The 13,694-nt window shown below is 37.9% G+C and overlaps 1 protein-coding gene across 2 annotated transcripts in view; it reads right to left on the minus strand.

The window, feature by feature from the left end:
• The window catches only part of LOC150074894 (vacuolar protein sorting-associated protein 11 homolog), a 612,407-nt gene that overhangs the window by 230,488 nt on the left and 368,225 nt on the right, over positions 1-13,694 (minus strand). For both annotated transcript variants that reach the window (XM_090389417.1, XM_090389418.1), the window contains exon 22: positions 517-605. In XM_090389417.1, coding sequence (XP_090245543.1) covers positions 517-605 — 89 coding nt within the window. The remainder of the gene's footprint in view (positions 1-516; positions 606-13,694) is intronic.

The raw sequence follows: 13,694 nt of genomic DNA on the forward strand, positions 1-13,694 counted from the left end.
AGAATACATATTGAATGGCTGTCTTCTTTTTGTGATGAAAGATGAGAACCTAAATAAGAAAATTGTGCAGTATGTACTGACAGAAGTGTTAAAGGTAGAAGAAATGAAACAGTTTCATATACTAGTAGACATGCTCCACAAAACTATGAATGCACTCTGGTGAATGTTTCAAGAAATAGTTTTCAAAATGGTTTACCATGCTGTTTTATATATCAGCTTATATAAAGCCAAAAATAATTAACTTATAAACATCACATTTCAAGTAGCCCTCTTTTTTTTATCCCCCTTCTTTTTTTTTTTTTTTTTTTTTTTTAAACAGCTGAACTATATTGAGGAATACAGTGAAAATAATGCTGGGCTGAAAAGAGTTAAGCATAAATTTTCAAAGCAAACTTATTGTAGTAATAACAAAAATTTTACTGTATTTAAAAAAAAAAAAAAAAAATTGATTTCTTTATGCATTAATATTAAAATTATTAAATTGTTATGGTAAAATTCCAAAATAACAAGACTCACAGTTTCCTTTTTTCATAGAGATGAAGAATGCCAGGTTTAAAGTTATTCAACTGGCATAACACAAGGGCTTGATCTATATCGTAAGTTGCCTAAAATTAAGCAAAAAAAAAAGCAATTTTTGAAAGCTGATATAAAAAGAAAAGAAGATTTAATCAAAAACTTCAATTTAAAAAAAAAAAAAATTCACTTCATCTCTCATAATTTTTAAATATTCACATGAACAGAACATTCATTCTGATGAATGTGGATTTATTTTCACACATAAGGGAATGTATATATTATACATATGTAAAGGTTATCTATACTTCAACTAATCTACAAAAATGTGTCATAAATAAATATTACATCCTGCAGTGGCTTACTCAAAAATGTAGAATTCTTCTCCACTACATCCAAACCACCACCATTTATAATACAATGAAATATTATATCAGCAGAATAAAAAAAAATAAATAAAAATGTCATTTATAATAAAATGAATTACAGCTTAACATATACAATTCAAATATCAGAAGCACACCTAAATTTTGTTTAGATTGCTATTCCTCTAACAATGAAAAACATGGAAAATTTCTCTCAACTGTATCTCAGAAACTCACATTTAGTAATTAACTTTGATATAAGAAATACCCTTTTACACGGGGGGAGGGGGAAGGAAAAAAACAAAGTGTGTGTGGATGGTTAGTCGCTAAAAAAAAAGAGCAGGCAAACAGACAAAACAATAATTCAAAATGGGCTCTAAACAACAGAAAAGGGCTTTATTTTAAACTAATCATTAATATCATTATATACTCAAAATACTATTAGAGGCATTCATAATGAATAAATATAATAATGCATATATAAGCAAAGAGGAAAGAAATATTATACAGCAAATAATGCAGTAAATAATTATACAGCAAAGAGTTCTTATGTAAACTCTAGAACCCAACCTGTGGGTTGCAACCCCCAAGGGGGTTGCCGCAGTTATTTTTAGTTGCAATTATTTTTATAGGAAATTTCACCACGAAGGTTTTCAACACTTATTTATTTCAATATGGCACATGGCTACACTGAAATATTGTACTAGTGGTTGTAACACTGATTTTTGATAAATGAAAGGAAGTGATTTAAGGTCCACTGCAGCAGATACTTAAAAAATATTAAAAGCCCGCCATATTCATACACATTAAACATTTTATATTATTTTAATTATTTGCTATGGCGGGCCTTTAATATTTTTTCAAATATCCACTGCAGCGAATCTTGATTCACTCCCTAAAAATAAAATATACAAATGCAGTGTTATCATTTAGAATTCGAATAAAATTCGAATTTTATTAGAATATAATTCTATGTTACATATAGTAAACTGAAAAAAAAAAACATTCATTATGATGCAAAATTCAATATCAAAATCCATTTTTAATCGGTGTCTCGATGTGTGAATAACAGACTGTCAAATATGGATCTTAACACAGCTGAAGATCACCCCATATGTTTTGCTGATACTGCCATGTTTGCAATGATGTTATTCAATAATGTCCGCAATGGGCCGTCTAATGCAAACTGGCGCAAACTTATTTCGCCAATAGTCAACCACCTTTAGTTGGCACCATGACAGAAACCAGCCACTCGCTGTCAAGCACGGGGTAGCTACTGCTTGCACTTTCTAAAATCTAAAGAGCGTCAGTAGGTCGTCATCAGTCTATGCTAAATCCGTACCCATGGAGAAAAAAATATATATTCAGAAGCCTATCTAAAATTTGGCTTTACCACGTTGATCAGCAATGGCATAGAGAAGTCACAAGGCATTTTGTGCAATGTCGTTCTCAGTGTTGAATCTATGACACCTTCAAAACTGAAACATCACTTAGAGACAAAGCATTCAGAACATACTAAAAAGGATTTAGAGTTCTTTTGATGCCATGAAACTGGTCTCAGACATCAGAGACTTGATCCTACAGGAAGTTTTCAGCACCAGAGCACAGCAGTAATGCAAGCATCATATGAAGTCGCACTGGAAATTGCCAAACAAAAAAAACCTTACATGACTGGAGAAATGGTCATCAAACCCTGCATGTTGAAGATAGTGAAGTTAATTCTTGGGGAAGCCAGCGAGATAAAGATGTGTCAAATATCTCTGTCCAATAACACTATTCAGAGGTGCATTTCAGATATGTCCGTAGACGAGAAAGAGCAGGTTTTGAATGAAATCAAAGTTTCTTCATTGTTTTCTTTTCAAGTTGATGAATCAACAGACATATGTTCATGTTCTCAGTTGCTTGTCTTCGTGAAATATATTCATTCAGATGACATCAAAGAAGAGTTCCTGTTTTGTAGTGCACTTGAGACTACTACAAAAGGTGAAGATAAATACCTTTTTTGAAAATGGAGGACTAGGACTACCGTGGAAAAACGTCTGTGGGGTTTGTACAGATGAAGCACCAGCTATGCTAGGGTCAAAGTTGGGATTACGGACAAAAGTGAAAGAACCTGCTCCCCAAGCAAAGGGCATTCACTGCATGATTCACCGATATGCTCTTGGCAGTAAGACTCTTCCAGCTCCTCTGCAAGAGGTACTTGATTCTCTGATAAAAATTGTGAATTACATCAAATCTGTAGCCCTCAACACCAGTCTGTTTAAAGAGCTCTGTAAAGACATGAATTCTGATCACAGGGTTCTTCTTTTCTACATTGCTGTACGCTGGTTGTCGAAAGAAAATGTTGTCAATCGTGTCTTTGAGTTGAAAGATGAAATCAAGTTGTTCCTGGAAGTGCAAGGGAAACATGACCTTGTGGCTTACTTTAATGATAAAGCTTGAAGAAAAGAGCTGCTTACTTAGCAGACATTTTAGACCAACTAAATAAGCTGAACTTGAAACTTCAGAGAAAGGAAACACACGTTATCCAATTTCAAGACAATCTTCAGGCATTTGTATCCAAGCTGCAAAACTGGAGTCAGAAAGTAAATCTTGGAAATGTTGCCATGTTTGAAAAATTGTGCAGTGTGGTAGAGGAATCTGAAGGTGAACTGGATGAGAATTTGAAGGAGGAGATTACTAAGCACCTTGAATCCCTTGAAAAGGAATTTCAGCATTACTTCCCTGAGCTTACAGAAGAAGAAGCTGCACTGGTATGAAACCCATTCTCTGCTTCCCTGAATGTAGCCAGCATTCCTGATGAAGTACAGGATGAATTCTTGGATCTGCAGAATGATTCCTCAGCACGTAATTTGTTTTATGAAAAATTACTGACTCAGTTCTGGTGTGCTATGTATCAGTTATATCCAAATGTCACCATGCTTGCCTTTCAAGTTTTACTTCCATTTGCCTCTAAATATCTCTGTGAGAGTGGATTTTCAACACTTCATATCAAAACAAAGGCAAGAAACAGACTGAATGTTGAGGATGACATGGGGTTGGCTTTAACAAACACTCAGCCACGAATTTTGAAGCTGGTTGCCCAGATGCAAGTACAACCATTGCATTAAATATTAGAATTATATTCTGCAAAATCTATTTTTAATGAGTTTTCTTTACCCTATTAAAATGCCTTTTTATGTAAATGTGCTGGGAGTCGCAGGTTACTTGACTATTATAAAAGGGGGGGGGGGACTTGAAAAATGTTGGGAAACACTGCTCTAGAAGGAAGGGGATGAATCAGATTGGTCTACTTGATGGTTTGACTGTTGATTCTTCTCAGGTAGCTGACATTCAGAAAGGGGAATGCCAGAAGTTTATCACTCTGGCAGTGAGCTAAATGATTTTGTAATAGCTGACAGCAAAGTGGAGGAGAAATTGTATAATAAACTACATACTTTCTCAGCAAAACTCTGTGGATTGTGTCCTCCTAAAAAAGTCACGAGGTAGCATTTTCACAAGGACCTGCAGCAAGAGTTTTTCTAAAGTCACTTAATTCTGGCAGCCAACTGTTATATGACTTAAACATAATAAAACTGGCCAACATGAATATTACCTCCACTAATATATCAGGTTCTTTTAGTTCATTATTATGCAGTTTTTGACAATAATCTTACAATTTCGCATCAGTTCAGGACTTCTACATATACAGGTTTTTATATATAATCACATATATATATATATATCTTACTACACTCGTGTGCAAAAGTTAAGCGCCAACACTATTTCTAAAGGTTACAACCACAAAACATTTTGTGGTTGTAACCTTTAATTTAATTCAGTCTCAGCAGCGATTCTGGACATCAGCTAATCTGGCGAGAGGTTTGCACATGGTATCACCCGGCAAACATCACTGAAAAGGATCGATATGGCGGTTGAGGTGTTCTCGTCTGGGGAGGCATTATCTTGGATGGACGTACACAACTCCAGATACTGGAAGGTGGTACTGTAACCGGTACTGCATGCTACTGTACTGAGGTAATCCTTCCCCATGTGCATCCGTTCAGAGGTGCCATTGGCCCCGAGTTCATGTTTATGGATGATAATGCCACACCCCATCGTAATGCAGCTGTTGATATGGTTTTGGGAAGTGAGGACATTGTTTGTATGGATTGGCCTGCCCATTTCCCCCTGACGAGGCTACTAGAGACGGTCGAGGCTACTAGAGACTAGGTCTGCTGACGAGGCTACTAGAGACGGTCGTGTTCCAAGCCGCTAAGTGGATTTTTCTTATTTATTGATTTGAAATTATTGTTTTTCTAAAACTTTTGATTTAAATTTAGTAGTATAACATTATTTTGTGATTTTCTTAATAACTTGGTGTATTTATTCTTTACTCGGCCTTGTAATTGCATAAAAGTATCGGTTAAGGTTTCCACGTGTTTCAACTCCGCTACGTTCGTAATTTTCCCGCCATTGTGATACGATAGTGGTATGCCGTACTAGATAGCGTTAGTTGAACTTCGTTAGCAGTTAAATTGTACGTTTAAATAAATACATATAACGACTTAGATTACAAACGTAATATACTTAATTATATTTAACATAATTAATAACATAACATAATTAATTATAATTAATTAATAAATTAATAGAATCATGACTCAGACCAGAGCAGCAAAGCAAAAGGCTCAAGCTAATGGAAGCGCTGTGGCTCAGAGCAGAACTGAGGGGGGCAGTTGTCCTCTGACTCACAGCCTTATAAAATGCACTGTTTGCTTGATGTTTGCAGAGCAATCGGGTACGGGACATGATACTGCCAAGGGGGATGTCTTTGTGTGTGCGCGATGCAAGGAGTGTATCGATATCAGGCAACAACTCGGCGTTCTTGTGTGCCTATATGAGAGCTTGAAGGACAGGGTGGATGCCCTCGAAGGAACTAAATTGAGGGGCCCATCAAGCTCTCAGCTGCCCACATCAACGCCAGAGCTTGCACTTGGGCATCGCGTGACACAGAGACAACCCCCAAGGCAGAATGCGCTGGTCCCGAAGGAACTAGTAGTTGTTGGTGACTCTATTGTCAGGGAAACGGGGAACATGCTTTGTAAAAAAGATAGGTGGAACAGGACCAGGGTATGTCTGCCAGGGGCAAAGGTTGAGGACGTTGTAGAGCGAATATCATCTTTTAAGGGCACAAAAGGTGATATAGTTGTACACGTTGGCACTAATAATATTAAGAGTAGGAGACCAGCAGAATTACTTAACAAGTACAGGTCACTGTTGAACAAAAGCCGAGAATTAGGGTTGAATTTGAAAGTGTCTGCAATTCTGCCCAGACACGATAGGAGGGAGTATATGATGAGAGCCTTGTCTATCAATTCGGCCCTGGAAAGATTGTGCAAGGCTCAAGGGGTAGAATTTTTTTCAGCCTGGACTGTACTTGTTAACAGGAGAGATTGCTTCTACAGGGATGGGATACACTTAAATAGAAAGGGTGCAAGAATATTTGCTGATGCTATCCAGGCAGTGTTAGGTGGGTCGGAAAACTGCTAGCTTGGGGGGAGACAAAGACCAATAGATTGACAGTAGCCACTGGCAGAGGTGAAAGAGATTCTTGCACTGCTTCTATTAGAATGAGCAGAAGCCTGAAAAACAAGATGCATGGTATTTCAGAGACTGCTGGGAGCCATTGCGGTACAAGTAAACACATGGGTTGTGTTAGGGTAGCTAAGAATAGAAACAGGTGCAGGTATACTTGCGTGTACACCAATGCTAGGAGTTTAGTAAATAAATTTGATGAATTTGAGGTATTGCTCAAAACATCAAAGGCAGATATTGTTGGGATATCAGAGACGTGGTGTCACACAGATATAAGGGATGCAGAACTGCAATTTGGGGAGTACAACGTCTACAGAAAGGATAGACAGGATAGGAAGGGGGGAGGGGTTATGCTATTAGTTAAGAAACACATAAAAACTAAGGAAGTGAAGCCAGTCGACATCGCTGGACAGTGCAGTGTTGAGTCAGTTTGGTGTGACATAAGCATTGGGAGATCAAAATTGAGAGTAGGAGTGTGCTATAGGCCTAATGACTCTGATGAGTATAATAAGGAACTGTACAGGGAAATAGAGTGGGCCAGTAAATCAGAGAGTCTTATAATGGGAGATTTTAATTTCCCAGATATTGACTGGAATTTGGGGGCTGGTTACTCACACACTAGCAGGGCTTTTGTGGATTTATTGGATGATTGTTTTCTACATCAGCATGTTCGGGAGGCAACTAGAGGGAGTAATACTCTTGATTTGATTATCAGCAGTGATTCTTCATGCATTAAGAATCTGCAGATAAATGAACCACTAGGTGGCAGTGATCACAGTGTGCTGAAGTGGGATTTACTGAAAGAGGTAACTACCATTAGGGGTAAAGGGAAGGGTTATTGCTTCCGTAAAGGCGACTACGATGGACTGAGACAGTATTTAAATTCTATACAGTGGGACCAACTGATGATGTTACCAACAGCAAATTCAAAATGGGAAGCATTCAAAGAACTTATCTTGGAAGCTACTAGGCTTTACATACCAACTAAGAAATATTGTTCAAGGTTTAGGCCAAAATGGATGTCAGATGAACTAATGAGGCATATGGCAGAGAAGAAAAATGCATGGGATACTTACAAATTAACACATGACACAGAAGCCTATGATAGATACAAGTTGATATGCAACCAAGTTACAAAGGAGGTTAGGCAGGCGAAGGCAGATTACGAGAAATCCTTGGCAAGGGATGCAAAGAAAAACAGCAAAGAGTTCTTTACTTATGTAAACTCTAGAAGGAAGGGGATGAATCAGATTGGTCCACTTGATATTGATGGGTCAACTGTTGATGATCCTGCTCAGGTAGCTAACAAACTAAATGAATATTTTGCATCGACATTCACACATGAGGAGTTATTCAGCAAGGGGAATGCCAGAGGTGTATTCAACTCTAGCAGTAAGCTACAGAATCTTGAAATAACTGGGAGTAAAGTGGAGGAGAAACTGTTGAAGATAAACACAAGAAAGGCACCCGGGGTGGATGGGATCTATCCAGTTATATTAAAGGAGGCAGCAAAGGAAGTAAGCAAACCCTTAGCCATAATTATGAGAGCTTCCTTGGACTCAGGGGAGGTACCCATAGACTGGAAATGTGCAAATGTGACCCCAATTCACAAAGGAGGATCAAAGGCTGACACAAGTAATTATAGACCTGTGAGCTTAACTTCTGTTCCAGGAAAATTAATGGAGGCACTGGTTAAAGAAGCACTGCAGGATCATTTAGACAAGACTTCAGTTATAGCTCAGACACAGCATGGTTTTGTTAAGGGGAAGTCTTGCCTGACCAACTTGATTGGATACTATGATGCAGTCACAAAAGAACTGGATGCAGGGAATAACTTTGATATTATATACTTGGATCTTAGAAAGGCTTTTGATACTGTTGCACATGGAAGACTGCTACACAAATTGGAGCAGTGTGACATTGGAGGCAAATTGCTGCTATGGATAAAGGGGTGGTTGAGGGGGAGAAGACAGAGAGTGGTAATCAATGGACACTGCTCATCGTGGACTAATGTTATTAGTGGAGTCCCTCAGGGCTCAGTGTTGGGTCCATTATTGTTTTCTGTATTTATAAATGATATTGATGATGGTATATCAAGCTTAATGTCCAAGTTTGCAGATGATACAAAGGTTGGCAGGGTTGTCAAGGACACTACTGACACTATGCTGCTGCAACAGGATCTGGAAAGGTTGAGCAGATGGGCTGAGAGGTGGCAAATGAAGTTTAACATTGACAAATGTAAAGTACTACACATGGGAAACAGCAACCCCAGAGCAACGTATCAACTCTGTGGTACTACACTGACAGTGGTAGAGAATGAAAGGGACTTGGGGGTGATTGTGCAGGCAGATATGAAGTTCTCTGAGCAGTGCAGACGGGCTGCAAGAGTAGCTCATGGAGTATTGTCAATGATATACAGGAATTTTTCCAGCAGGGATAAGGAGGTGATTATTCCATTGTATAAGGCAATGGTCAGGCCACACCTAGAGTACTGTATACAGGTCTGGAGGCCTCATTTCAAGAAGGACGTAGAGCTGCTGGAACGAGTACAGAGAAGGGCAACGAGATTAGTGAATGGAACAAAGGGGTGCTCTTACGAAGAAAGGCTTAAGTTTTGCAAATTACAGTGTCTGGAGACTAGGCACCAGCGAGGTGATCTGATAGAGGTGTATAAAGCCTTGAATGGTTTAAGCATGCTCAATGCTGATGGGATTCTTCCTCTAGCTCAGAAAAATCACCTGAGAGGGCATAAATTCAAATTGAGGAAAGACAGATGTAGGATAGACGTGCGGAAATTTGCCTTTAGCCAGCGGGTGGTTGGTTGGTGGAACAGATTGCCATCCCTTGTGGTGGAGGTTGATAGCCTAAATAAGTTTAAGGCTCAGCTGGACAGGTATTTTGAACGAACAGAGGGGTGAAGTGGAAGTGGGTTTTTTTTTTTTTTTTTTTTTTCTTTTTTTTTTTGGCTGATGCTGCATAAGCTTGCTTTCTTGCATCAAATACCTCTACTAATGCTAATGCTAATGCTAATCTAAATCCCATTGAACACACATGGGATGCTCTGGGGAGATGCCTAGCAGCACGTACACACCTACTAGAAAATGTTCAGAAGCTGAAGATGGCGCTGACAGAGGAATGGACAATGTTACTGCAAGAACTTATCAACAACATTGTTCTAAGAATGGACAGGTGGTGCAAAGCCTGCATCAACATTAGGGGTGGCCATATCTCCTACTGAGGATCACTTCTTCCCTTTGTTCCATTTTTGGCAGTGATGCATCTGTATCATGGCAGCCAGTGCTATGTTGCCATTTTTGAATAAAGTCCCTCTGTGCCATTTTGTTTCCATTGTTGTTTCCTTCATCATTTCTGTACCTCACGAGATTCCTTTGGTATGCTTTTCCCGTATCCAGGCCACTCCTATGAAAAGCTATAGGTGAAAACCTGACTGGTCCTTAAATTTTCCACACCAGTGTACAATTTAGGGAAGTACATATGACACTAATCTGTTGTATTACCTGCAAATAACAATGATTGAATATGTTTCGCAGATGGCTGTAATGTTGGAAACAGTCAACACGTTCAACCTTTCTCTCCCTCTCTCTCTCTCTCAGTAACAGAAAGAAAGTTAAATTGTAAATACATGTACAGTTTTTCTGATTAGCTATTGCATTTTTTTCCTGTGACTTTTTTAGTATTGTATTGTTAAAATGTTTAAGCAGAAGCAAAGGAGGTGTATGAATTATCCTAGCAATTTCAGCTACAAGTGTGGATGGTTTACAACAGTAAATCAGAGGAAGAAAATGTACAATACTACTAAATGTGCATATTCTTTGTGCTCTGGATGCAAAATTTGTTATAGGATAAAACTAGGGCTTCACATATGTGCTATATTACCTGCACCTCAAATTTAAGGATGTAGCTAACTGGGAAAATTAAAAGTATGCCTTTTGCAGTTTACAACAGTGGAAGTTACTTGAAGCAGGAACAAAAATTGCATTACACCAAAAATGTCACAAAGTGTTTTCAAAAGATTTCATTATGGAAGACTGTATGTGGATCTGTAATATTAGTGGTCTTCTGAAAACTAGGCACTGAACACCATCCCAATAGATGTCATGTAAAGGTTGACTATCACTAATCCGGCAGCGTTAGACCTGTGGAGTGCCGGATTAGTGAGTTTGCCAGATCACCGGTAGTTATTTTAGCACATACAGTTTATCCAACAGCTAACCACCTCATCCTACCTTTAACAAGTTAACTGCCAAGCTAGTTTAAGAAAAAAATTCCACCGGGGCCAAAAAACATTTAGCAAATAATTTGATTAGTAATTCTAAAATAAATATTGTAATGTCAGTGTTGTCGTTTTTTCGCTTAAAATATCGAAAAAAGAAAAAAAAAAAAAAAAAGAGTATTTTTTTTATGTTGCATATATTCTTTTCAAAAAATAAAATAACCCAGTAGGTTACTTTATTTCTTGAGAAGCCATGTGGGCCACATACGTGTGATGCTATTACAGCATACATATGAAGGTCGTTTGTGATTAGTTTATTGCACGCGCAGTGAGTGCTGCAATAAAACTAATTGCAATAAAATAAACTCAAGCGTTGCAATAAGTTTGTCAGTATTGTTAGAGATTTTGTGAAAACAAGTTCGTTAGTGCACTGTATTATCCATCTATTGTGCTGTGTTTTTCCACAAGTTTGCACAAGTGTGTTGTAAAAAAAAATCTAAAAAGGAATGGTGAAAAGAAAATTACTAAAATAAGAGGAACTGAGAGAAATTGCTGGAATTTACAATTAAGCAGAGTTAAACTTCTCACAGACACACCGCTGTCAAGTTTTTTCAGAAGTTCAACTTTATCTGTTATGGACAAAGTATGGTGTTTGTGCTTTACACCACCAGAGGCACTTCCTTTATGCATTGGAACCATGGCTGGGGCTAAATGTGAGCAGGTTATAATAATAAATGCAGAAAAACAAGTGGGAATGGCTTGCTGGTGTTTACAAGTTCGCGCCAGCAGCTGATACTGCAACCAACGGCACCAAAACAGTAGCGGCAGGTCAGTGCGCCGACCCAGGAAATTACATTCGTGGAAATTATGTCGGAATTAGCGGTGGAACTGGATTACTGGTGGCTGGATTAGTGTTGGTCAACCTGTACTTACAAAACTATCAAAATTAAGTTTAAAAGCAGTTTTGCTGCACAATGGAAATGCATTCCTATCAGTTCCTCTACTTCATGCTATTGGCTGGGGAAGAAAAAAAAAAAAAAAAAAAAAAACACATGAAAGTATATCCAAGATCCTGAATGCAATAAAGTACCATGAGTCTCCTTGGAATGTCTGTGGTGATCTTTAAAGATAAATGAATTATTCACTAGTCCACAGGGAGGTTTCAAAAATTACTGTTGTTTCCTATGTTTGTGGGACAGTCATGCAATAGAAAAACAATATAATGTGCAACAGTAGTAAAAGAGAGGAATTCTTACCAAAGAGAAGTAATATAAAATATGAAATATTTTTCATTACTTCTCTCTGGTTCTGTATAAAGAAGGAAGTGAATTCTGCTCCCTAAGGGAAGTTTTTTCCAATTTACAAGGTGCACTTAAATTAAAATGTCTGCAAATTTATTTCTCATACAGAGGTAACACTTGTCTCACTTTTCAACATAGTCTCCTCAAAGTTACATATATTTTTCACAGCTATTCTTCCAATCTTTGAAGGCCATGGCAAAGTTTTTATTGGAGGTATATTCGGCCCATTGGCAGAGGCAGCTGCTTGTTGGCTAGGAAATCATCTGCCATGAAGAGCATTCTTCACCTTTGGGACCAACCAAAAGTCACCAGGTGCAAGGTTAGGCAAGTACAGAGGATGTGGGATAACCTCAATGTTGTTTTCTTTAAAAACATATTTGCACATTTCCAGAATGATGGGAGTGAAGTGTTATGATGGAAATGAATCTGATTCAGTCTGTGTGGACATTTGTTCTGAAGTGCTGAGAGGAGTTTTTTTTTTTTTTTTTAAGAACTTCTTAATATGAGTTTCCTGTCACTGTAGTGCGTTTGGGTAAACAATATGTAAGGGTGGGTGTTTAAGGGTTTTATGGGGCATCAGCATCTGAGGCTATAATGCACCAAGTCAAACACAATATGTAAGGATTATTCCATCAATATAATAGAAAACAGCAACCATCTTGAAGCAACTCTGAACTTTTTGGGAAGTGGTGAAACAGTGTGCTTCCATTTGGTAGACTGATGTTTAGTTTTTTGGACTGAAGAGTGGAAGAGTATCTCATCCATTGTGACAATCAAGGAAAAGAAAGATCCATTCACTGCAGCATCTAGAGTAAGCACTGCTTCAAACAAGCTGACACATTGTGTTTTTGTTGCTGGGAAAGCTCCTTTGGAACCCATCAAGCTGAGACCTTGCTCATTCTGAGATCTTTATGCAGTGTGGTATGCACGGATCCAACAGAAATAGCTGTAGTTGTTGCAATTTCATCCACTGTTAATCTTCTATGACCCAGAAACATTTCTGGCAGATGTTGGTGTCAGAATGAGTGGTTCGACGTCTTGGTTCAAATGCTTCATCCTCACAGGACTCCCGTACTTCATGAAACTTATGTACCCAGCTACAAACATTTTTCATATCCATAAGACCTACAGGGCACACTTCTGACATTTCTTGATGGACTTCAAATCTACTATTCCCAGTGAGATGCAAAAATCGGACAACAACACATTGTTCTTGATGAGTGAAGGATTTCATTTTAGGTATCATAAACATAGTATGCTGTTTAGGGTGCTGCAATCCGTGTGACATACTGCATTATGCTGTCATCTTCTTAAAAGATTCAGAATTAATTGGCAATTAGACTAAAAGCAGTCTCATGATTTATTTTGATTAATTTGTGAGAAATAAATCTGGAGACCTTATAACATGAACGCACTTCATAACAAATGCAAAACTGAAAGTAATTTTCACTGGGCCTCAAAATAAGAAAAAACTCCTTAAAGATAATGTACTTCAAACAAACCTCGAAGTTAGTGAACTAGCAGCTTATTAATTTTTTAAAGCAGTTGCGCATGGATTTCTCGAAAAAAGGAAAGAAGATAATTATGAATCTCTGGTGTCAACTTTACTGCAATGTTATGAGTTAAGAAATGAGCTCATAAATGTCTTTGAAAATTCATTTTTTTCATTCCCATCTCTGTTTTTCCCTCAAAGTTTGGGAGATG

The sequence above is a fragment of the Mastigoproctus giganteus genome, unplaced genomic scaffold (assembly GCF_048544385.1).
Source record: "Mastigoproctus giganteus isolate SK-2022 unplaced genomic scaffold, ASM4854438v1 scaffold_16, whole genome shotgun sequence".
In the NCBI taxonomy this organism is placed as follows: Eukaryota; Metazoa; Arthropoda; class Arachnida; order Uropygi; family Thelyphonidae; genus Mastigoproctus; species Mastigoproctus giganteus.